This window comes from Seriola aureovittata, chromosome 2, assembly GCF_021018895.1.
Source record: "Seriola aureovittata isolate HTS-2021-v1 ecotype China chromosome 2, ASM2101889v1, whole genome shotgun sequence".
Classification (NCBI taxonomy): domain Eukaryota; kingdom Metazoa; phylum Chordata; class Actinopteri; order Carangiformes; family Carangidae; genus Seriola; species Seriola aureovittata.
In genome coordinates, this window is record NC_079365.1 from 25,742,721 (window position 1) to 25,769,143 (window position 26,423).

The 26,423-nt window shown below is 43.4% G+C and overlaps 1 protein-coding gene across 7 annotated transcripts in view; it reads left to right on the forward strand.

Moving 5' to 3' along the window:
• LOC130183558 (plasma membrane calcium-transporting ATPase 1-like) overlaps window positions 1–25,747 on the forward strand; it is a 91,809-nt gene extending 66,062 nt beyond the window's left edge. For 4 of the 7 annotated variants that reach the window (XM_056399114.1, XM_056399149.1, XM_056399122.1 and 1 more), the window contains 9 exons: window positions 1,088–1,267; window positions 2,007–2,094; window positions 2,282–2,388; window positions 4,833–5,024; window positions 7,459–7,672; window positions 7,769–7,980; window positions 8,158–8,265; window positions 9,531–9,713; window positions 16,616–25,747. In XM_056399114.1, the coding sequence (XP_056255089.1) occupies window positions 1,088–1,267; window positions 2,007–2,094; window positions 2,282–2,388; window positions 4,833–5,024; window positions 7,459–7,672; window positions 7,769–7,980; window positions 8,158–8,265; window positions 9,531–9,713; window positions 16,616–16,861 (1,530 nt within the window). In that variant the 3' untranslated portion in view covers window positions 16,862–25,747. Of the gene's footprint in view, window positions 1–1,087; window positions 1,268–2,006; window positions 2,095–2,281; window positions 2,389–4,832; window positions 5,025–7,458; window positions 7,673–7,768; window positions 7,981–8,157; window positions 8,266–9,530; window positions 9,714–13,443; window positions 13,655–16,615 lie in introns of all 7 variants that reach the window. The other 3 variants (XM_056399141.1, XM_056399157.1, XM_056399162.1) reach the window with 2 other exon arrangements.
• Window positions 25,748–26,423: the final 676 nt, after the last annotated feature.

Consider the following 26,423-nt stretch of genomic DNA (forward strand, 5'->3'; position numbering starts at 1 on the left):
CATGAAGACTGAGGTGAGTCCTGCTCAGGTGCGTCGGATTCAGAAGCTCTGAAGTGTTAAATGAAGCCTGTAATGAAGCTCAGAAAGCATCAGTGCTGCTGCCTGCTGCTTTAATGTCAGCGCACAAAGATCACAGACAGGATGGAAATAACTGGAGAGCAGCAGGAGAGTCGGCAGCTCATCGTTTATCTCTACACGACCTGTGATGGACACAAGACTCATCTGAATATTTTAGCTATTCTTTCTGTTCAGGCTTCTGAAACATGTTGCATGTCACTGTGACCTGACTGTCTCGTCTGCACCGTAAATTTATATGGAACAAATCCCACTATCAAAGAGCTGAACCCTCGTATAACCACTTGCAATTAGTGGTTAGTTCCTTCACGAAAAGGGCGGAGCATACTGACATCATACAAACACTGGTCAAATTCCCGTGATGACCCAGTTTAACTATTCAGTAAAGCAAATCAGTGAATCACGACGACTAAACTACTCGGCTTCTCCCATCACTAACCGTTGCTGCGCCCCGCAGCTTTCTGTTCTCTCTGTTTTATTCTTTGCAGTGATAACTGTGGCAGATCTACAGTAAAAATTCATAGTGGTTTTTTTTTTTTTTTTTTAAACAACAGATCCTTGATTTCAGACACAAGTCAACAAAAGCCGCTTCCCATTTTCAGCCAGCGACCATCTCGCAAAAAAAAAACTGAGGCTACAGTGAACATGTCCCAGGCCAGAAGCCCATTTCCTCAACAGTTAATTATTGATGTAGAAGACATGAAACTAAACTCCTATACAAGAGAAAAGCCTTTCATTTTATTATTCATATATTATTCATATCATTGAGCAATGAGGATGCAATACTAGTGTAGCTTGGGTAATGTTGTAGGACTGAACTGATCACGTTCGCCTTAATCCAGTTCTAGTATTCTCCAGGAGCGACTCACCATAATCTTTAAAGTGACGGATGGATCAGGAACAAGAAGCTGGAGATTTTCTCTGTGCTCCCGGAGTTGTTACGTCTTTGCTCGTCTTTCAGGTTTCATGTTGTTTGAATCTTGCACGTTTGTTTTTTCTGACACTCTTTCAGGTACCTGAGGCTATTTCTAAGTGCCAGCGTGCAGGCATCACCGTACGCATGGTTACTGGAGATAACATTAACACAGCCCGCGCCATTGCAACCAAGTGTGGCATCCTGCTGCCCGGGGAGGATTTCCTGTGTATGGAGGGCAAAGAGTTCAACCAGCAGATCAGAAACGACAAGGGAGAGGTGAGACGGCTACGGAAATGTTTCACTGCGGTTTATTGTGGCCTACAACTGTGTAATTAAAAATGAACCTAAAGCTGTGTGAAGCTCTGAAAACAGGCTGCGTCCAAAATTCACAGCAACTTGAGCATTGATGTGATTTTGGCTGATCGAGTCCTTGAGCATAACCTGTGAACAAACACATCCAGCAGTGCTTCCACATCCTGCAGACACGGAGTCCAGCTGTGGCGGCAGCTGTGTTGAAGCTTAGTTTGATCGTAGTGTGGAAGCTACACTATTAACTTTAAAAACAGGCTGCACCATGCAAGTTAGATACAATGTAGAATTAAGATACAGATTCCCACCTGATGGGAGCCACTTCTCATCAGCTGCTGTCATGGAAACAATGAGAAAATGGGAGGGAGTAAGGATATAAGAATAATTTTCTGTCAAACTACATCATTTGTGATTTTCTGCAGCATTCAGTTGAATAAAGACTTGGTTTCTTTGTAGCATGAAGTCGTTCAGGTGTTTCCTTCTGCAGAATCTTTTACACCAAGATGAACATTTCACAGACTTTTGTTGACGTCGTTTTGATTTATGACCATATTCACGATGTGATGCAGCCAAACTCACCTTAGGAAAGAAAATAGTCCGAGATCCGATAAATGATGGTTGAATTGTTAACGAGGTGTCGGACAAACACGTTGTATCATATATGAGCTAATTCACACAAACCATTTTTAATGTTTCACTTTTCCAGGTGGAACAAGAGCGTCTGGACAAAGTTTGGCCCAAGCTGCGCGTTCTGGCTCGTTCCTCACCGACAGACAAACACACTCTGGTCAAAGGTGGGTTTGTTCTCGCAGGGATTCAGTATTATATTGTAGGATGTATGTTGTATATTGGTTAGCAAAAATAAATGCAGTTTTAAACCAGATCTCATGTCGGTTGAAAATGAACAGAAGGAGAGAATTTGAAATATTGACACGCTCATTGAGATGGAGAATTGTTTCTTTGTTCCACTCTGTTGATCAGGCATCATTGACAGCACGGTGGGTGAAACCCGACAGGTGGTGGCAGTGACGGGAGACGGCACCAACGACGGGCCCGCCCTCAAAAAAGCTGATGTTGGCTTTGCCATGGTAACCACTTTTTTTCTGTCATCTTTGTTCGCCAGCTCTTCACTGCTTCACTCATCTGCTGCTTCAGTTAGCTCTGCCTCATTACCAGAAGAAAAAAGTCCTTAAGTTAATTACATTTCTAACGCAGCCATGAAATATGTATTTTCTCTAAACATCATCCACAGTAACGTCTGAGCGTAATGCCATGGAATTATTAAGATAGCTGTAAAATGGAATAATAAATCAATAAATGTTGAGCCTGGATGCATCAGGGAGAATTAATCTGTCTTTTTTATATTTTTAGCTCATGCATTATGTATTATATACAGTAAATAATGTCTTTCAGTGATTTTGCATGTTTTATCTTCGCCATTTTATTTGACAGTGGAAACATTACAGTCACCCACAGCATGATGGGAACTGTAGTGTCAGAAACTCAAAACATACAAACAAACACATACACTACAAATGATGCCTGGTGAGTCGTATCTTGAGTTGACTCACATAAGCATTATATGATATGAGACTAGAGACTGGGATTAAGGGGCTTCTGAGGTCTGTTGGTTCAAGGTCCTAAATTCAGTTGTGAACCAAGAAGCAGCAAGTGATTCACCTGAGGAACAGAGACAGAGAGCGACTGAAACCTGAAGCAACGTTTGTATCAATGAATGTGAATGAATCAGATGCTGATGATTAAAGATTCACAGCGAGGAGTTTCTCTCAGCTGACATCGCAGCACCAAGAGCTGCACTGAAAGTGATCAACTGAATATTTAAGCGGATACTTACCGATAAAAATGGCCCGTGGATGCGCTCAGTAACATCAGCTGAGCTTTGTGTGTTGCTGTAACCTTTATTTACTGAGGAAAAGTCATCTGAACACCAGTGTCTCCTGCAGGCTGCCGAGCAGCTGCTGAGCTGTCAAACAGCTCCCTGACAGTACTCACTGTTCCTAAACACATCACGAACACACTCTGGGGACTCAAACCCGTGACCTTCTAGATACTAATGTGTCCCATTTGGAATCTTTTCAGTTTGCAGCAAGTGTCCCAGTTCAATTATCACCTGTTCAGCTGGAAAACAGAGCGATTCACCTCCGTCTGTTTGGGAGAGTCTGACTCTGCAGAGAGACACAGCTACTCAGATCACAGCTTCTTCATGGTTACGTGGTTACTGTTAACATGAGACTAATTCTCCTGTTTTATTTTCACCACCGTGTCGTTTGACTGGGTTTAAAATATTCTACACTTCAGCTGTATTTCCCTCTACACCAGGGACGTCAAACTGAAATCACCTGAGTGTCGCTGGCTGAGTTGTTCTCTCCTAAAACACTGGGATGGGAGAAAAAAAATCCAGTATTTGTCAGTAGTAAATTCCAAGTATATCACCTGTGGAGCTGAGCAGCTGGTCTTCCCTCCTCCTCTCCCTTGTATCTGTCATACTGTGGTGGAGGTTCAGTAGGATAATGGTGCTGAAGCAGGAGCTCTCCCCTGCAGATGCGACTGACAGTCCTATTAAACCTTCTTTAAGGTTTAGAAAGAGACAGGTGTCAGGTGTCTCAGCTGCTGGTTCCCAATCTTTTTGGCTTCTCACTTCTGTTACTACTACAGTGAAGCAAGTGTTCCCATCTCAGATTGAGGAAATGTTATAATTATTTCTTCCTTTTTTTGTGTATATACGTTTCTTCTTTCCTATCCCACTGATCATCTCATGACCCCTCAGATTTAGCTTGGGGCTGCTTTTAGCGGATCCCATCCATCACGATGGGAACCACAGTTTGCTAAATTTTAGATGTGAAGTAAGAAAACCTTTGCTAGAAATTAAATAATGACTCTATGGTGTGGTACAGTAGTTTCAGACCTCTGCTTTAAACCCACGAAGAGAGAGTCCAGTGAGAGTTAACAGAACACTCAGTGATTGTGGTCCTGAAAGGAAGAATAACTGAGACGGAGACTTTGAGAAAACAACGGCGACTAACAAAGAAAACTGACATCGCTGTTAAATTGAAAATAGAGAAATGATGATGATGTAGCCTGAAGTGTCATTTAGCTCAAATCTGCAGCACAGATGAGGTTGATGAGGCAATGACAGGACTGAACTCAGTAGCAGCCTGTCTGGTCTTCATGTCTGATTTATTCCATGTGCCATAAGTAGAAAAGGGTCAAATGAATATTTGATTTGGTAGATCAGCTCATCCTCCAATCAAATAACTAATATCATCATTGTTTTTTTTTTTCTTGTAGCCAGAGTATTTGAGCTTTTGAACAGCAGACACTGGTTGATACTGAAGCTCATGCTCTGATTTCTCCATTTAGATTCATCTAGAAATAAAATGCAGCATGTTGTTAGTTATAGGATAAGTCTAGTGCAGTTTTCTTATTATCTACACATTATTGTCTGTCTTATTGTCTGTGGCACTCAGCCCCAATTTCCTGAAACAGATCATGTCCCTCTGTTTCCTCACAGGGAATTGCCGGCACAGATGTTGCGAAGGAAGCGTCTGACATCATATTAACTGACGACAACTTCACAAGCATCGTCAAGGCCGTGATGTGGGGGAGGAACGTCTATGACAGTATCTCTAAATTCCTGCAATTCCAACTGACTGTCAACGTGGTGGCTGTGATCGTGGCGTTCACCGGCGCCTGCATCACACAGGTAGGCTGCAGGCTCCATGCATGTGTGGTCACTGCTCATCGCAGCTGCTCAGACGCACCAGGACGTTCATGTACATTGTATCAAAACATCATATCACATGAAGCGGTTTATCATAGACACAGTTATGTCATGGGATATCAACCTACAGACAAGGCTGCGTCGTGGCTGCGACGCGTGATCTAGAGATTTGGCCTCTGGCCTATTTGAGTACAAACATATTTTTTACAAAACAATTTTAGCAGTGACATTTAAGTGAGGTTGTCTGTCATAAATAAAACAGAAAGTAATTAATAATGAAGAGAAATCAAACGTCCCAGTAACCTGCAAACTCTGTAGAGAGATGCTGCAGCAACAGAGACACGGGGGGTGAACACACACACACACACACACACACACACACACACACACACACACACACACACACACACACACACGTACTTCTCTGCAGCAGCTCAGCACCGCCAGCTGCTGTTGTTGTCATCGTGTGTGTGTGTGTGTGTGTGTGTGTGTGTGTGTCATCATGGAAAACAGTGGTCCTAGAGACACCTACTGTAGCAGGAAGCACCTCTGAGGCAGTTTTCGGTGCTTTGGCAGGTGTTTACATGTCTGTCCGTCTGTGGACAGATTTTCAGTGTGACCTTCACAGGTGTGTGGCTGATTTCACAATGAAGGCCGAGTTTGAAGATGGGTGTGGTCTGACCCGTGGCTACTGGCTGGAGTGCAAGATGGTGTCTAGTTGTTTATTAAATTCATTTTAAACAATGTTTTAACTCTCTAAATAGTACTACACATTTTAGTTCATCCACAACGTTGCTCCCTAGGTTCACCTCTTTCATTGAAATGGATTTATTTTCTTTATTTATGACCAGATACCTTGAAACCTTGAATCAGGCTGAGCATCACTGACTCAGGACAGACTCACTGTGACTTTAGACTCTTTACGTTTTTAGAGACAAAAAATACTTGCTATTTCTTTGACATCAGCAAGTCCATAATATCTTCCTCCATATTATTCTTTCCAAGGAAGAGTTGCTTTAGTTTGATTGTTGAACCTGAGCTGAAGGTTGTGTTTTGATGGGTTGATTTAGTTTTGCAGCTTGTTGTTGTGTTTGATGCATCTGCTCTCACGCTCTGTAAACATCTGTAAACATCTGTAAATCTCTGTCACCATATCCACAGAAACAATAAGAAAAAGCTAATAATCTGTGACTTTGTTGTGGCCGTCTGGCTGCTGTGAGGAGGCGAGGCGACCGTGTCACATTTTTTTGTTTCATAATGTGTCTCTAATCATGAAAGTGAACTCCTGACACAATAAAAAAAAAAAAAAAGTAACTTGCGACTGTGTATTAATTGAAAGGCTCACAGCTGGCAGGACCGATAACTAACTCGTCTACAGAGCGGAGAACAGAAAGTAGGCTAAGATACAGCCTGAAACCATGGCAACACGACACCATCATAATCCTGAAATATACCAGGGACTCAGCAGGTCTGTGGTCTCTGTGCTTTGTTTATGCTCACTGATCATTCAGGTCACTGAGATGTTGATACCAATGATTAGAGGATGGCAAACTGATTTATGTCCTTATTGTTTATACAGAGGATGGTGTGTGTGTGTGTGTGTGTGTGTGTGTGTGTGCGTGTGTGTGTGTGTCCTGCATTTACATGCATTTGAATCTTAAGAATAGGATAATAAGTGTAGAATATATATATATATATATAGAGATATAGATATATATAGATATATATAAGAAGGCAGAGCAGCCGGTTTTCCCCTCGCCTCCAAATCTTTCAACAGCTAATATGGAGGATATAACAGCAATATCAGCTTCAGAACAATATTAACAGGACTGAACAACATGTAATTATGGTAAAGCACTAGGATGTGTAATATAACTGAACAAGGACAGAAAGGTTACAGCTGTTCCAGCGCGTATCAATTAAGTCCAGCAGTGACCAATTAGTCAGAATCACATGTACATGCCCAGTACACTTTGTTAACGGCCTGTTTTCCAGAATAACGATGCGCAAAGCCGAGTCGTGACTCGTCACAACTCTGTGTCACATACAGAGTATGGGAAGGATAAACTGGGCCACACTTGTTTTTGGCAGCAGAAACTTTCTCCTCTGCTCACTGTGCCACGAGATTGTTAATTAGTGACTGGTGGTTTACACGCCTGCACATGCCCAGCCTCCGCAACAAGTCAGACCTGACGCCTTTCAGCAGGATCAGTCTAACAAGTGATAGATTGTGAGGCAAATGTTTATTGTTTAGACCGATCCTGACAACACACTGCTGTTATGCTACAAATCGAAACAAAATGGAGATGTGTTATTGGTTGTTGATGATCATTTCCTATTATTTTTTTCTATATTCCCTTCTGTAAATTAAATGTCTGACCTCTTCCTCCTCCTCCTCTTCCTCCTCCTCCTGCAGGATTCCCCTTTGAAGGCCGTCCAGATGCTCTGGGTGAACCTCATCATGGACACTCTGGCGTCTCTCGCTCTGGCCACCGAGCCGCCCACCGAGTCTCTGCTGCTACGTAAACCCTACGGCCGCGACAAGCCGCTCATCTCTAGGACCATGATGAAGAACATCCTGGGCCACGCCGTGTACCAGCTCGTCATCATCTTCACCCTGCTCTTCGCTGGTGAGTTAAACCGACGTTCACAAGGAAAAAAATTGTTTTCTGACCAAAAAAAAAAAAAAATTTATTTTGCGGATCTTCTCCTGCGTTGTTTCTCAGGTGAGAAGTTTTTTGACATCGACAGTGGCCGCAACACTCCCCTGCACTCGCCGCCATCAGAACACTACACCATCGTGTTCAACGTGTTTGTCATGATGCAGCTCTTCAATGAAATCAATGCCAGGAAGATCCACGGAGAGAGGAACGTGTTCGAGGGCATCTACAGGAACCCCATCTTCTGCAGCGTGGTACTGGGCACCTTCGCCCTGCAGGTAACTCGCCATCATCATCACCATCATCAGAGGAACAAGATAAATCATGTTTAGGAGACACAGACAATACCTGTTTGGAGGAACAAGTTGCTGGTTAACATCACCGGACTTTCACTTTAGGACTGCTCCACCAGAGTTCACACAGCTAACACGTCCCGTATCTCTCCTCCTCCTCAGATCGTCATCGTTCAGTTCGGAGGGAAGCCGTTCTCCTGCACGGCTCTGACCATTGACCAGTGGCTGTGGTGTGTGTTCATCGGTGTGGGAGAGCTGCTGTGGGGACAGGTGAGACCAGAGCCAGATCTACAGGTGCCTTTAGTCTCATCAAACAGCATCAGAACTGAGCATGATGTGTCAGTGTGAGCTCCGAGAATGAACAACAAGTACTGAGGGGATGAAGAGGTGGATACATTGAGCTTTGTGGCAGCAAACTGTTGCCTGTCACACTCGCGCTGCTGCAGCGTTGCCATCACGACCATCTCCATGGTAATGAGCTCAGCACATGAAAGCAGCGCGACTCTTGTTTACGAGCGCCGGGCGAAAAACAAACCCAGCGTGTCAGTCCCTCTGTGGATAGACACAAGCACACGCCATCGCATGTGAGATGCTGTTAACATGAACACTCTCATACACACGGGAAGGAAAGTTCAGTTGTAAGAAGCCTGATGAGTTCAGCTGAAGGGTAGAGACAGAAAGATGCTGACAGAAACAAACTGATCTCAGGTCTGTGAGTTATTTCAGAGGTAAATTGCCTTTTGTTTCTTCTAGAGAGAGAGAGAGAGAGAGAGAGAGAGAGAGAGAGGGGGGGACAGATGTATAAAAAACTGATGTGCAGCTGTAGCTGGAGGCTGGGTCTGTCTCCCTTCTGCCTTTTTAATTGAATAATGAACAAACAACACGTCAAAAACATTACAACAAAGCAGGTGACACAATATGATAGAAATTCAGTACACCTTCACATCTGATGTTGATGTGATTAATAGTATGAATGCAAATAGATAAAATACATTTTACGTGATTTACACACAAAAATAATCAAAATATTTTCACTAGTTCTTGTAAAACTTTAGCACAACTTTAAGAAATGTTTGTTAATAGTGAGAATTTTGTAATGAAACAATTATTGACTTTAGAATTTCACTGTCATCAGTTTTATTAGAAATTAAGTTGTCAAACTTCCACTTTATGAAAGGAAAAACTTTGTTCATGATATTGATCTCTGCTGTTTAAAGGGGCATTCCTGAAATGTAATGTAACACAGACAGATTAAAATAATGACTGAAACAGCAGAGTGCAAGATATTCTGCTCAAACGCCCAAAACTCCTACATTTCCCATGATGCAACTAGATACAAACCAGCAAAACCATGAATAGCTTATATCATAAATATATACAGTGGGGTCCAGAAGTCTGAAAGCACTTTCTCGTTCACTTACATGCTGTCATTTGTTGTAGCATTAAAATGTGATTTATCAGTTTTTGAGGCAGCCCTCTGAACCCCCCACCCAAATAAAAACCCGTTAACAAACATATTTTTCCGTCACACTCAGCTGATCTCGGCCATCCCAACTCACCACCTGAAGTTCCTGAAGGAGGCGGGTCACGGCATCACGAAGGAGGAGATCCACGAGGAGGAGCTGACGGAGGGCGCCGACGAGATCGACCACGCCGAGATGGAGCTGAGGAGAGGCCAGATCCTCTGGTTCAGAGGCCTGAACCGCATCCAGACGCAGGTACGACGGCTTCGGCCTCGCCGCCACACTCCCGTCACACCGCCACGGCTAACTTTATCGCTAACTCTGCTTTTTGTTTTAAGGTTTTTCTGATATCAAGTTTATATATTTAGTGATATCAAGATGGTGTTTATGAAGATTATCACATGACTGTTCTGTCAGAGCTGCAGGAAACATCAGTTACCGTGGTAACACAGGACTCAGGAAGAAAACAGTTTGTTTTGATCAGTTGTTTTGTGAATTATTGTTTAAAAATCTAAAGCTGTTGAGGTGAATTTCTCTTCTGTCGTTTGCAAATCAAAAAGAAAATCCAAATCCAGCGGCTCCTCTTCCTCCTCGCCAAACAGCCGCTGAATCAGAGACGAACTGTCCCACCAGAGACGTTGTGTTTCATCAAGACAATCAGAAAACGCTTCATTCACTCCAAACGTTTCTGACAGTTTACATGAGCTGCAGTTCATTTTAGTCAAATCAGATTCAAACTGGAGTTCGCAGTAAGAAGAGAGTGGCGCTAATTAGCTCTGGGCTAATTTGGTTTGTGATTTTATGAAACAATTAGTCAAGCGCAGAGACAATGGTCGAGAGAAAAATGAACACACATAATCTTCATACAGACCTCAGTAGACGAGTTCATGCGTCTGAAAACTAGAGGCAGCGGTTGAATGAAAACTTTAATGTGAATGGATTTTGCTGTACTTTGCTAATTTTAACTCTTTAACGTTTCCATGGAGAGCTACTCCACTCTGACCTGTCTGAGGTCAGACGTCAAGTGGAGCCCAACAACTTTATATATTTACATTTTGGTTCAGGTGATCAGAGTCGTAGATAAAAGCAGCAGCTGATGGCAAAAACTGTCTTCTACATTTCTTGTTGGAAAGGCTTTAAAACCCAGAGGAGTGTGCGGAGGTAAAACTGGAAATTTAGCACACACACACACACACACACACACACACACACACACACACACACACACACACACACACACTGTAGCTGTTGTCCACTTAATTTCACACTCTGCTGCTGAGCTCCAGCACAGAACCACTTCATTAAAATACAGAAATTAAAGACGGTAACCAGCGTGGGACTAAACACTTTGCATATCGGATATTTTCATTAGTCACTAACTATGTTTCCATCCTGCTGTTTCTATGCACATTTTCAATCCGTGAGCGTAAACACACTAAATTCTAAAATGAGTTGAAAGGTTTAAAGAGTTTTTACACTTGGCTGAAGTGGAAAAGTTGGTGTATCGATAAAAGCGAAACGCTTAGGGGTTTAAGACGAACAAAATCATCAGATCTTTGTAAAGCGATGAGGAGTTAATACCTGAAACATATTTCCATCATGTTCTTGACATGGTTTTCCAAACGACACCTGGCTGGAGAACTGGCGCCACCAACTGTTTATCTCAATGAACCAAACAATTAGTCAAATAAAATTATATATTAAAATTTGCATTAAATTCAGATGGAAACCTGACGAGTGTCGGTGGTAAACAGCTGCACCAGTGACTCATCTCACAGTCGAGGACTTCCTCCTACCTTCCACCTACAAGATGGATCAACACTCGCTGAGCATCACAATGTCCACAGGCAGTCCCATTCAGTCCCTGTGGGCTTCATTAGCCTCTATGCTAACACCCACCTGTAGTAACAGCAGCCAACGCTCTGCTTCCACACATTCACACACACACACACACACACACACACACACACACACACACACACACACACACACACACACATACTCAGAGAGGTCATGTGTCTTCCTCTCAGCAGTGGACTAACTTCAGCTTATTGTGGCTGGAGGGTAAAGACATCTGAATTAATAATGACATATATCTTCTTCTTTGTTGTCTTGAGTTTTTCAGTTTGACCTTCACACTTTTTTCTGAAAAGCCTCAAAGACTCAAACTAACAGACATAACATCAGGCTTTTCATGTGTTTTAATATTCAGATGTTTCCTCTCCAGTAAACAACCAGCTGTATCTGTTCTTTCTTTTCGTTCCGGCAATAATCACGTTGTGTCATGAACTTTTCAACAAGTCAAACCGTTCTTGATCTTGGACACGGTCGTTGAGAAAAACCATCTTTAATAGCTGGATGCGAAATCTAAATCTGAACATCTACAATTCCATGACTACGTGACAAAGTCCATCTGCCGGTTAAGATCATGCGATGTGATCGAAAGCTCGAGAAAAGCTACTAAATGTGCGGACAGGTGCGTGATGACAACCTTCACCTGGCCTCCATGAAGCAGCGGAGCGTCGTGACAGAGGGAAGCGAAACAAAGCTCTCGTCCTCTTCAGTCTCTCCACCATCAGACATGCTGTAGAGAAAAGAGGAAGCTCTCTCTTTTCTCTTCATGCCTGTGTATCTGTAATATCAGTCTGTCATCCTCCGGGGATGGGAGGATGAGGGGATGGAGGGGGAGGCAACGAAAGGCTGCAAGCTAATTAGGTTCTTATCTTTCCCTGCTCCTCTTCCCGTCCTCCTCCTCTCTAATCCTGGTGGGCAGCGTTGTGCCGCTCAACGCCTCGACAGTCAAACACAGTGGGGGAATAATTGGTACAAGCAGCAGCACTCACTGCTGAAACTTTATCAGTCATTCCAAGTGACACATTTTCTCCTCTTTCTCCTGTCTGCACTCCTTCTCTCTCAAAGTGCTTTCAGCCTGATTCAAAAGCTCTTTATTCATTGTTGTTTCTTCTTTCATCCCTTCGTTCTATCAGAGCTTCTTCTGGATTTTCACATTTTGTCTTTCGCTAACTAAATGACAGCTTTCTCTCTCAAACTTTGCTCCTCACTCCTAAAACCTCTCCTCCATCCTGATCTCTCCATCATCCTCTTCTTCCTTTTGTTTCTGTCTCATGTTCTTCTTCCTCTCTCCGTCCTCTTTTGTCAGCTCGATGATATTTCTCTCTGCTGTAGAACAGATCGCCTGTGTTTATCTCATTGGAAGATGGGATAAAAACAGATGATATTTTTTCGGTAAATGGGTTAAAATGTGTCGAGAAAAACCAGTGCAATAATCCTTTCAAAAGAAATCAGAATCTCTCTGTAATTATTTCATATTTCTTCTCTCTGCCACAAACAAAAGCTAATGAGTGCATTTGCTTTCTCAAGCTGCCAGTCAAAAAGCTGCAGACGAGCCCCTCAGTAGAGCCCGTGGAGCTGCATCGCTTCAGGAGACTCCAGCTTCAATGTGCACTGAAGGGTTCAATACCAACCTTACAATCGTGCAAAGACACATTTAAGCCTCTGCAGCAAAAACGTGCTGAGGTTTGACACCCCGTCAAAGAGAAGACGGTTTCGGTTGAGCTGATCCTCTTCTTAAACGTTTGGTTGACCATTTGTGTTTGGAGAAGCAAAGCTAAAGGCAGCAGTGCCCACACCTATGTCGTCATCACAGGTGCACATCAACTCCTCGGACACCTTTCCATTAACGCTAGTCAGTAGAACAACATCAGTTTTATCACATTCACTCTCCGGACAGGCTCGTCCCAGCTACTGCACCCGGACCTCCTCTTCTGTCTGTCCGGTGTTTGTTGCACTGTAGACATGAAACTTAAAACCATAAACACAAACTTTAGTTCGCAGCATCTTTAAAACTTTCTCTAACCTCTCCAGAAGTCTTTCCTATCTCCTTGTTTCCTCTCTCCTGTCCTGTCTCCTTGCTCTGTCTCTGTCTCTGCTGTCTAACGGTGTGTTGTGGCTGTCCTTCCTTCAGATGGATGTGGTCTATACCTTCCAGACAGGCCAGGCGGCGGTGCCAGGTGCCCTGCGCCGCCAGCCGTCCGTCGTCAGCCAGCACAATGACGCCACTGCCGCCAAAACTCTCTCTAGCCCCACCCACGTAGGACTTAGCTCCTCCTCTTCTCTCACCAACTCGGCCGGGGCTCCACCCCCTGCCGCTGCTGCTTCTTCCTCTACTGCAGGCAGTGAGTCGGTGACCGGAGGCCAGCTAACACCACGCTTCACGCGGCTGGACTCTGTCTCTTTTTCTCTGTTTGAGCTGCATGAAACACTGAACGCTGCATGACTCACCCACTAAGTCCATCAGCAGGTGTCTGCACGTCCTCCACTAGTCTGACGAATCTCAAAGATTATCTGAGCTGTTATTATTAATAACTGACTGAGAAAACGTGATAGTAGCATGACTCCTGACAGGAACATAGGACAGAAACTAAACTGGATGTGGTTAGCCTAGCTTAGCATGAAGACTGTAGGGAGGGGGAAAATACAGCACATCTACCTACACGACTAAAGCTCACCAATTAAAAACTAATATTGTATCTTATTTAATCCATACACAGACAGAAATATAAAAACCTATTGTTTTAGGAAATTACTGAGCCTTTTTATAAATGAGGTATTTTGACATCTTCAGTAGAGATGCATGGGACTGGGGCTGTGTGTCGTACATGGGACACGGGAGACAGTTAGAAAAATATAGAATATATTCAGCTTAACCATCTAAAAACTCTGGAGCTTGCAGACAACCTGATCTGTGTTTCCATCTCTTACTCGGTTTCCACGTGCTTCCTGCTTCACCTTCCTCTGCTGCAGCTTTTTCTCCATCTCGATATCTCTGGGTTTTTAATTCTTGTCATCAGCCCCCTCTCAGCCTGCTGCCGCTCCTCCTGCATGTTGTGGACGTGCAGCCATGAACCCTGATGCGACTTGCTGCCTGACGAGTCGATGACAGATAACAACTGTTGGCACACGTGGCCAATGAGAAGAGAAGGAAGCTGTGAATCCTTCTTATTCGTGACAGAGAAAAAAAAATCCCTGTCCTATTTTCTTTGTTGTTTTTTTTTTCTCTCTCTCACTCTTTTCCTCGGAGGCGACAGCCTGGGCACCAAGATAATTTTATGGGTTAATCCTGAGCAGGGTTAAATCTGTCAGGCTCAGCAAGTCTCTCATGGTTTAGCAGCCAAGAGCTTTTTAACTTGTGTGTGTGTGTGTGTGTGTGTGTGTGTGTGTGTGTGTGTGTGTGTGTGTGTGTGTGTGTGTGTGTGTGTGTGTGTGTGAGAGTGTGTGTGTGTGTGTGTGTGTGTGTGTGTGTGTGTGTGTGTGTGTGTGTGTGTGTGTGTGTGTGTGAGAGACTGTGACTGTTGCATGTAAAGCTGCAGTGTTCAGCCTGCAGCTCTCCTGTGGTTCAGTAATAGAGAGCTTTGAACTGCAGGGTTATTAATTATAATGAAGAGTGTCTGCTGGTGCGTATAAATCAGTGTGATCAGCTGCAGCCTCTGTGGATTCATCACAGAGGCTGTGACTTTAGGCAGCGAGAAGAGAGCAGCTAGAGGACAAAATGATTCTGGCTCTGAATGTGATTATAAATACTTTACAGTGTGCATGTGTTTGTTGTTTTTCCCAAGTGAGTGTGTGTGTTGTTTACTGGGACAGGAGATTGTTTAGAGGTTCGGTACCCAGACCTAGTGTTTGCTGGGTGTTCATTGCATTGTGGGGACTCGTGTTCCCTCTGATCAGTCAGACTATGATATGAAATACAGGTCCTAACTTCACTTTCTACAAAATCGGACTCTGCAGTTTTTGGTTCTTTTGTTTGGTTTTGATATTCATTTCTTTTGGTGCCAAAAAGCTTTGACGTTCATGTTCATTGCGTTAATCACAAACCTGATTGCACATGAGGACTTGTGTCCCCTCTTAGGACAGCGCCGTCCATCCTTGCAACCCTGTGGACCTCCCGAGGTAGATCTAGATCTAGATCTAGGCATGCCAGTTGTTTATTATATTTATACACATTTATTTACTCATTGAAATGTCATTAATTGCAGATTTGTTGGTGAATCAACAAAGACAGGTCCAGCATTATTTGATAATCTTGTGGCCCTGTCATGTAGAGGGTCTCCACTATAATAACGTGTGTGAAAGTGTTTAACACGCAATTAATACATTAATACATTTCAAAGAAAAAAGAAAACACCCCGTCCACATGCTTGAGAGTACTCTGGGTCTGGGTGTGTTTTTCCTGGGTTCTCAAACCAAATCAAGGGAAATCTTTATACTATCATTTCTTAGACAATAGTGTGTTTACAGCTTTCTGGAAACAGTTTGGGGAAAGCCCTTTCCTGTTTCAACATAGCAATGTCCCCGAGCGCAAAGTCAGATCCATTAAGAAATAGTTTTTTCACAGTTTGTTGTGTAAGAATTTAACTGGCCTGCGCAGAACCCTGACCTCAGCCCCACCCGACACATTCGGGATGAGTTGGAACGGCGACTGTGAGCCAGAACTTATCACCCAGCATCAGTGTTGGACCGCACTGATGCTCTTGTGGCTGAGCATGGAGCAAATCCCTGCAGCCGGGTTCAGAGATGTGGCGGAAAGCCTGGAACCAGAAGAGTGAGAGTTGTTGTGGCATATTGTCGGACTCAGTGTATCAGTGTGGAATTTAAATATTAAAATTTGGGATTATAAATATAAAATGGGATTGTAAAAGTCAGTCAGTGTACAGGATGTAACCCCCACCACAGATTAAAAAAAAAGTGTGTGTGTATATGTGTGTGCGCGTGTGTGAAAAGTGTATGTGTGTGTATTATAGCGGTTGTGTTTCGACGCCACTCCACATTCAGCCGCCTCTTTGTGGATCTTTTGTTGCAGCTGCCTCCAACATCACATTGACCTTTTTTTCTTTTTTTTTTTTTGACCTTTTGTGTTGATGTGTTGTGAATATCTTTCAGTTTTCCCACCATGTTCACATCCAGCCAACCTCTGTTTCACTTGTCCACGTTGTGTTTCGTGGTTTTGCACCTCCCTGCCCAGATTCAGACACACCAGCCACCGCGTGTCCCATCAGTCCCTGCTGCCTGTTTGACATCACGCCTTGTGTCTGCTCCCCTGCTCGTCCTCTGACTTGCCTTTTCTTGTTCTGTTTCAGATTAAGGTGGTCAACGCGTTCCGTAGCTCCCTGTACGAGGGGCTGGAGAGCCCAGAGTCCCGTAGCTCCATCCACAGCTTCATGGCCCATCCCGAGTTCGTCCCCCTGTCCGAGGAGGAGGCTCGCATCCCCCCCATCGAGGAGACCGGAGATGAGATCGACCCCCTCCCCAGTGCCTCCTCTGGGGCGAGGGGAGGAGGAGAGCCACCCAGCGTCTTCCCCCACAGCCGCGAGTCATCCATCTGAGCTGCTCCTCCTCCCTCCTCCTCCTCATTCTTCCTCATCAACATCCTATGTGTCATTCCACCAACTGAACTGTCGCACTGAGGGGGGAAGTCATCACTCTGCTCATCCCCTCATTCTGCACGCACACATGCTTCACATCGTCTTCGCGCCCCCCCCCCCCTCTCAATTATTCCTGCCACGTTGTGTTTTTCATACTGACTGTGGCGTTGTTCTGCCTGTAAGTTTGGAAGGCCTGTTCTTTTGTCCATCCGTGTATATTTTTTACTTGATAATCCTTTTGAAAAGCTTTTAAACCATTTTGGGTTCGATCCTTGTGGGACTCGCAGCAGCATGTCTTTGTTCTGTACTCGCTTCATTCCTGCGTAACGTTCTCAAAAACAGCACCGAACTTTTCAAAGAGTGCAGTGATTCTCATGTACATACGCTTCCGCTCTTCTACACAGCTAACAGCCGGGTTTGGTGATCAGAAGATTTTTAGGCAAATGCAAAAATGTAACCTTTTTTTTGTTTGTTTTCTTTTGTTTTCTTTCTTTTTTTTTTTTTTTTAGATGTTTAGCAATTATGTTTTTAAAACCTCTAACGAATGTTAATTGATAGTTGATTCAAACTCCTGAGAATGTCTTGTGAGTGTGACACTACAGTCTTCAAGGTTCAACTGTTTAAAAAAAAAAAATGTTCTTCCCTTTATCGTGTCTGTATGTGTTGGTTTTTCTTTTTAGCTGCTGTGTTGCATGTGGAAAGACAGAATGTTTACTACTCAAAAATATCGAACATAGCGGCGTCCAGAGAGGGCTCGCTTTCTGCTCAGTGGGAGTCTGACCTCATCTCATGCAGCGGTTCTCTCAGACCCTCCCCCGGTACACCCACAGTGTCGATAGGAAACAGGAGCGTGGCTCGTACTCGCCCTCTAGTAGGATGCATGTTATGTTTCATTCGTGTTGAGTCGCATGAAAACTTAGGAATGAATATTTGGGATTCTGTTTAGACAACCATCTGTGTGTGTTGGTGTGCAGCAGCGCCTGCTCGGAGCGCCGTGAACTTCCTGTGTGTAGGACTGAACATCATGTTACCGCAACAGGACTGAGACAAACTCATCAATACTCAGCAAACACAGAGGAAACTGTAGCAGGGCTGTTAGAGCCCTGTTGTACTTGACAGCAGAGCAGTCGGTGTCTGCGTACAGTCCATGTGCTCCTAGATTTTGCAGATCATGACTAAGGGGTTCACCCATAAATACCCATGCAGGTCTGTGAGGTCCTAGAGCCCCTCCCTGCTCAGACCGGCCCTCTCCTCACTGGGCGACTGTGCACTGAACTAGGTTAACAGATACACTGACAGATACAGATACATTTCGTCCCTCCTGACAGGCTCTTGTTAGAAAAGACCCACCCTGTTGAAGTGTGGCAACCAATCAGAATTGACACATTCCAACCTTCGACCATGACATTGTGATTTTTGTGACATTGGGACCACGCTAACCACTGCCCCCGCCATGCGCCACCACTCGTCTAGGACAGGGTAGCCCCAACCCAGCTCGTCTTCCCCCCCAGTAACGTCCTTCCCGTCCAGAAGTGTCTCCAGACCAGGTGGAATGTAATAATCCCTGCAGTGTCTTCTAACAGCAGCCGGGCGTGTCCTCCCAGATGTGCGTGCGCAGAACACGTCCACAAGGGGGCGCCCTGATCGGGCGGTAAACCGCATCAGCGCAAAGGAGCAGCAGGTCTCCTCCGAGCTCTTCCTGCATGTCTGAGCTCCTCACCCTGCCTGCAAGGCTGAGCCCAGACGCTCTGCAGAGGAAAACTCATTTCAGCTGCCTGTATCCGCAATCTCAGAGGCTGTAGGTGAGGTTACAGGTCAGTTCTGTACACTGTCCTCATTACTGCAGAAACTCAAGCTTACCCCTGCTGTTGAATTTCAATGAGTCGGATTGATGTCAAAGCCTAACAGGAGCTTTTCTTCTTCTGTTATTATCCTCGAGATTCTCGACTTCTCCGCACATCTCTGTACATTCTCGGGATTAACAAGTTTTCACTAAAGTTTGCAAGTTTGTTCAGCCTAGATCAAGTTCACATCTCACAAGTCCCCACCCACCTCTCAAATTTGATCCATGTTGAGTCTGAATGTGCAGCAACACAGGAAGGACCATAGTATCGATGAGTCTATTTGTGTCAGTGCAGGTGTGTTCAGTTTAACAGACAGGAAGTGAATGTCTCTCTGAACGGGGTCTGGATTGTCGGTCTGTGTTGAAGACAAATCTTAGTTCCACTTCTGATTTCTGTTTCCCTTGTTTGTCAGATTTTATGAGCAGAGAATAAATCAGCTGTCAGTGACATCCCGCAGCCAGCAGCAGAGGAGGTGTTCGGTCATCATCATCCCTCTCTTGCTCTGCTGTGTTTGATTAACAGACGTCAGTGTGTGGCGGCCACGCTGAGGTTTTACGTAGAGATAAATCCACTGTGTGTCCCTGCTGCCGCTCAGCACTTCCTGCCTGCCGTTGTCCGCAGATTACTGTCTTAAAAGAAGAAGGAATCATCCTCCAATCAGAAGCAGCGATGTGTCTAATCCCCTCTCTTAGTCTGACTAGCAGCCATCAACCGATCTATGAACTAGGACACGTTATTGAAGTAATGTGCTACTACTGCCATATTTCCAACTTTTTGTCATGACTAGGTTCTTCCTCTCCCCTCTGATGAGCTTTTTCTATGTAACTCAGAGCCATATTTTATAGGTTGTCTGTATTGTTTTTTATCTCATTGTTATTGAGGTTTCCTTTGGACTTTCTCACCCTTGAAACCGCCCCATCCCCCACCCCCCCCCCACTCCACCCCCACCGCCTCCCCTCCCCTCCCCTCCCCTGGCCCTTTACTCCAAACATGACCAAAAAGCAAGGAGAAAATCTTCAGTCGTCACTGCCGAACCAAGTTTAAAGGACCTCTACAATGTTTACATGAAAAGCGAGTGGGTGGCAGTTCGCCTGCGCTTCTCTCATCCGACCACTTCCCTTTCATTCCCTTGCTTTCCTGAATCTTAGAGTTACTATTTAACTAAATGGGGAATCTTTCTTGCATGGTTTTCATATAAAATTCAATGTTTTGCTCATTTTTTTACAATTCTTCTGTATTTTTATATTAAGTACTTTTTAATATTTTGGAGATATATGAATATATATGTATAGGCTGAAGAGTTTGGTGACAGTACAGTACATGAATGAGATGAATCTACCGTGGACTCTGTCTTTTTACAGCTCTCTAAATATTTATGCCACGTGTGTCGTCTTGGTCACCTGATGTTAGGGCTCAGAAACCTGCAGTGACTTGTTTACTTCCTGTTGGCCGTTCAATTGGAATCTCAACAATCTAGTCTCATCAGCCCCCTTTTACATGAGTATATCCACTTTATCTAAGATGTTGTGACACACTACACGCTATGTGATTTTCGCAGTTATCCAACTCCATTAGAGTTAAAGCAAATGCAACGTGAATACAGCTAACTGTATCAAACATTAAATGGGAGTGTATAATTATTTATCCAACCTCTGGGTTTCTTTGTTTCTGTACTTTTAAGCTACTACAACTGATTTCTTTGAATGAGTGGATTGATGCTGTTTACCAACTGGCTGTTGTTGGAGCTGACGACTTTAAAGAGGATCAAAGCTGTGTCCCACTTCAGGCTCCGCCTCCTGCACGTGGCCGTGTCCTATGAAGACGTGTCCTCACCTCAGACAGATCAAAACTGAGAAAGTAACCTGACGACCAGAGCAGAGCCGGCCCGAATCATTAAATAAACCAATGAGTTGTTTTGCCCCGCCCCTCCCAGCTTAGAGGTTTTTGTAATGGACCCATTAAAAAAAAACCTGCCTGGACCCAATGTGTGTAAATCAAGTTTTTTTGTTTAGTTTTTTTACACAGACCTGGGTGTTGTCTTTATTTATACTTGATGCAGCGTCCTGTGCAAAGAGTGGCGTCATTGCACCTTTTGCTCTGTCTACAAGGGATCGTGGGGCGCAGTGATGCGGCTCCCAGCTTGAGATTAGGTTCATTTCAAAATGGATGTGCTAAAAGTTAAACCGCCACAGGTACGCACTTGTTTAAGTTTTACTTCTTCACTGTAAAAATACTGTGACGGAGAACAAAAGGGGCATAAAAGCCTCGCCGTGCGTCCTGCAGAGGCCTTCACCACGTGTCCTGCTCCAGTATAAACAGCAGCTTAAGGATAAAATGATCTTAATACCATTGAACGTCTGTGGGCTCAGACTCAAAGACAGTTAGACCCGGTTAGTCCAAACAGGCCCCTACCCAGCGTGATTAGACTGAATGTAATTTGTGCCTGACTGGGTCCCAGGTCAGATCTTGGTTGTTAGTAGCCAAGACGTTCCTGGAGGGTGAGGAGGGGGTCGGGGGGGGGGTCTAATCTTGACTAGGGCTCAAAAAATGCTTAGGGCCGGCCCTGGACCACAGGTTGTGTCGTATGATTCGGGCCAAAGACAGACGCCACAGTTCTCAGCTTCATTCCCGATTTTTACTTTGGTCATGAAATTTGGACCATTAAGGAGGCGGGGCCTGTGATGGGACACAGCTGCGATGTCATCACCATTTTATACGACTGACGGCTTCAGAAACATTTCATCCCCCGCCGAGAGCAGGACTGGCAAAGTGCTCGTGACATCACTTCCTCTTCCTGCCGTGTGTCCTTTAGCTGTAAACGAGACACACCTTCCCAACGATGACAGCGTTTCCTCTTTGTTTTGTTTCTACTGCTGAACCTGACAGGACACCTGTGCTCCTGCAGTCAGTACGATGTAAATATTGTCATATAAGTGAATGAAGTGTACCTGCTTTCTGTGTCGCTGACAGGAAATGGGAGAGGGGGCAATCAGCCAATCATCGCCCAGCAAAGCTTTAAGAGTGTTCTGCCAAAGCCGTTTTCTTTTATTTACTTCTTCTGCACAAGTGTGTTTAGTTTGCAGTCACATGACCCCCCCCCCCCCCCCCCCCCCCGCACCCCTCAAACCCCCCCCACCCCCCCAACCTGGATGAGATTGTCCCTCTGCCTCAGTGTGGTGGTCGTCTGTTGGACTGGTTGCCCTCACGTCTCATACCAGGTGCACGGTACAGTCCCACCATCAGAGACGCTCCAGACCTGTTTGTGCTTCTGGTTTCAGCCACGTCACAAATTAAAAAAAACAAAACAGTTGAGGACGAGACTCAGCAATCGGACTGAAAATCTCCACCTGGTTTTTAGTTTTTCTGAAGGCTCATATTTTTTTTGGAGAATCTCAGATCTCAGTTTGCCACAGTTTTCCTTTAGGACTTCAGTGTGGAGAAGGAACTCGCTTCTTATCCAGCCATTGTTGCATTTTGACTGTGTTGCTTCCTCTTCAGAGCGCTGCCTTTCTCAGAACAGCTTCCTGTAGTTGGATATTAAAGGAAATCTTTGGAGAACCTTCACATCCACTTAAAAATTCACAAATAAAAAAAATGGTTCAAACGAACTGGAATATTACAGATGGAAAAGTCATAACCACTCAACATATATATCTATATATTTATATAATGTATCTATGCATTTATATCAAGTATATATGTGTATATATATATATATATTTATATATACATATATATTAGATATAAATACATAGATATATATATATATATGGTTTCTCAGTTGAACTTCATTGCAAAAAAGACTGAAAAAGATTTGTTTTCTGTAATTACTATGATACACAGTAATAGGCGTTGGTGTTATTTTTGTATAAACATAATATCATCTATGTGGCATGCATGACATATATACAAAATTGGTGGTTTAAAGCAATATGTCCAACCTGGTGCGATTGGTTCTGTCGTGTTCTGTGTAGCCTAAAGCCACTTGAAAAGAGATATATATATAAAAAAAGAGTAACTGCATTTGGATAAAACTAACTGTTCAGTATATGTGTTCAATGTTCTGTGTTCTGCATGTTTTAGTATGGAATGAAACATCCCAAATGTTGACGTGTTTTCCAAATGAAATCTCAAACACTCGCCCCAGACACATCACAACACAACACACAGACAGACACGTGTATTTGCACTGAGGTGAAACACACTGAGGAAATTAAAACTGTGTGACGTCAGACGGATGGATTTAATGAAAGATGAAGATTCTTCTTTTTGTTTCCATCATCTCACTTATCAAACTAAACAGTTTACAGATCTGTCTGCTCATCCACCTCCTGTCCATCCACCACACACACACACACACACACATGCACAAACACTCAGATTTACAGACTCTCCTGAACTCATCACCCACTCATCTGTGCAGTGAGAGGAGGAGGGAGAGATGACAGTTAACAGGCCTGAAACATTCAGCATGTGGTTCAGGTAGGCTTCTGCTCTGCAGGTGTCATCATCTCATCACATCCATTGATCCACTATCCTCCTGCTTCCCTCCACCGGCGGGGTCGGTGGGGGGGGGGGGGGGGGGGGGGGTGTGTTACTCACCTGTTAAACGTCTGTGTCCATGTTCGAGCCCGACCGATATATCAGCCGATTTTATCTTTCTCAAGTTTATTTTTCAACCGTAAAAATGTTGCAACTAAGGATTATTCTTAATATCAATTAATCTGCTGTTTATTCTGTTTCATGTTTTTGATTGATCAATATATTGTTTCATCCATAAAATATCAGAAAATAGTGGAAAATGCTTGTTATAATTTCCCAGCACCCAAGCTGACGTGTTCAGATTCAGAGATTTAGAGATCAAAGGATGTCACATTGATTAACTGTTAAAATAGCTGCAGATTAATTGATCAACAATAAACTAAATTACTATTTTGACCAACCATTTTACCAGTGGTTGAATGTGCCTCTCCTTGCTGGTCAAAGCTCCAGACTCATGGGATCTCTATGTTCACGTTTATACTTTCCATCGGTATCAGTCGGGCTCCAGTTCACGTCAGTGTCAGTCTGATGGTTGAGACCAGTCTTCTTGTTTGTTGTGATGACCTCTGCTCCCAGTCTTTGTGCTCACCTGGAGACGACAGAAAACAAGAGGATTTCATAAAGCGTCAGACTGTCCGTTTTAAATCCACGTTAACAAGAAAGAAAGATATATTTATATATATATTTTACACACCTGCTCAGACATTTATTTTTTATCAGGTTGTAGAAACTGAAATGTTGACAGCATTAAAGTGGAGGTGGATGTTGCTCTTTGTGCTCACGTTAAAGTGCACAGAGCAAGTAGAGATGAATAGTTTGGTAAATCAGCCTGGATTCTTGTTGATTATTTACTGTATATATTTTCTGTCTAAATGCTGTTTCAAAGCCTTCTCCATGTTGCCACCAACACATCTCTTGCGAGGACATACTAAATGAATTATTTTTGTAGTCAGATTCACATACTGTAGTCTATATGAGTCTAAAAGTACCAGCACTGTGCTACGTTCATGTCATACCAGAATTACCATAATTACTAGTTTCCTAGTTCACGTAAACATCCGAGTCGAAATGACTCTGATAATGAGTCTGGCGCCAAATTTCATGGGAAAATAAACAAAGATGAGGAAGCTTCATTTTATCCAATCTCCTTTGTTCAAGGTGATTAAACCTAAATTTAATGGACATAGTGTTTTAATGCTGTGTTGTTAATGTACAAGAATATTTTCAAATGCTACCATCCGTCCCAAATGACATGAATGCAGCATTGGTGTGTCGCTCCTCTTATTGGATGGATTGACATTAAATTTGGCACAAACACTCGTGGTTGTCAGAGGACGAATCCTAATGACTTTGGTGATCCTCAGTGTTTTCCTTCAGTTCACATTTTGGGTTGTGAGTGAAACGTCTCAACATCAACATCAACATGTCTCAACAACACACACTCATGTCCCCCCTGTTAATGAACTGTAACAGCCTTGAGGATGCATATAGTGCCATCATCAGGTCAAGATTTAATTCATCCAGTATTTTGGTTTATAATCAAATACCTGCAAAACGACATTCCAATCAGCCTCAGCTCACTTAGTTTGTCCAGGGCTAATTAGCAGATGTCAGCATGCCATCGATAGCATCTTCGCATGTTGAACGCTCTGCTCGTTGCTGAAATACAGAGGATGTGACCTCAGTGTCTTCAGTTGTATCTTGGGTCCTGTGTGGCTGATTGTGAGCCTCAGCAGTGATTTGTTTGTGAGCCAAAATAAAAACTTCCTGTGCTTCCCTGTATGTGTGTGTGTGTGTGTTGGTTTGTGTGTTTGCTGTGTGTGTGTGTGTGTGTGTGTGTGCTGTTGTTGGTGTCAGCCGGGCTGCTGGGTGCTCGGTGAGGGTGTGATTCCTCAGTGTGTGTGTGTGTGTGTGTGTGTGTGTGTGTGTGTGTGGGTGGGTGTCACCTTCTCCCTCGTTCGCTCTCATCCTGTCTGTCTCTATCGAACATCCTCCTCCTGTTTGCTTCGATCTATGCAACAGAATCCTCCAGTTCGGCTCCAGTGGTTCATTTGGTTTCTCACTTTCTCTCCCTCTCACTCTGTCTCCGTCTTTATCTGCTTTTTATTTTTCAGTTCCTTCTACAAACAGAACCACGATACCTGTACATTGATGTATGTGAGTGTGTGTGTGTGTGTGTGTGTGTGTGTGTGTGTGTGTGTGTGTGTGTGCGTGTGTGTGCGCGTATGTACAACAGGTGCACACACACACATGTTGTTTTCTTTACTCTTTTGTAAGATATGATCATGTGGAATGCTTTGGTCTTAGTGTCATGTCGTTTGAACTTAAGCTGAACAAAAGATGATAATCAAGCAACTGAGTAAAAGTTGTTACATAAGTATATATATATATAATATATAAATATATATAAATATATACAAATCTATATACATAAAATAAAGCCATTGGAATTTGAAATAAATATGTGTCAATTTGTGATTCTTTTAAAATATTATTTTTATATAGATTTTCGAATTTTTCACAATTTAAATTTATTCTCAAGACGTTTATTCTCAAGATCGATGTGGGATCTAAAATGTATCTTGATGACAAGTTGAGAAAGATGAATGGTTTTTACTCCCAGCACATTAAATGTTATTAAATATATTGTAGCTCTTTGAACTGAAAATGACAGAAACCTAATTTCTTTGGTAAAAAGTAAGAAAATGCAAGAAAATATTTACATACTGTATTTCCTCAAATAGTGACTGGACCTTTTTTTTCTTTTTTACCTAAACAGAAGGTCACAGGCCTTTATTTGAGCCAGTTCTTTATTTTTATTTATGTTTCTGTATAATTGGTCATATTTCAGTAAGAAGCCTCATTTTGATTCACTCCAGCCCTTTAAAAGTTCCTGCATGGTGTTAATACAAACTCAACACCTCCTGTAAATCTTTCAAATTAAAGTGGACAGAAACCTTCCATTTCTTAACAGGGCTTTTATTGTGAAACATTTGCAGGCAGACTGGATTAAAGGACGACAAAGTAAAGTGGATCAGCATGAATGAATCAGACCCTTTAAAGTGTAATCCAGAACATCAAAGTGTTGAAAAATCCATGATTATATTGTTGAATTTATTCAATTAAAGTGGTAGAAA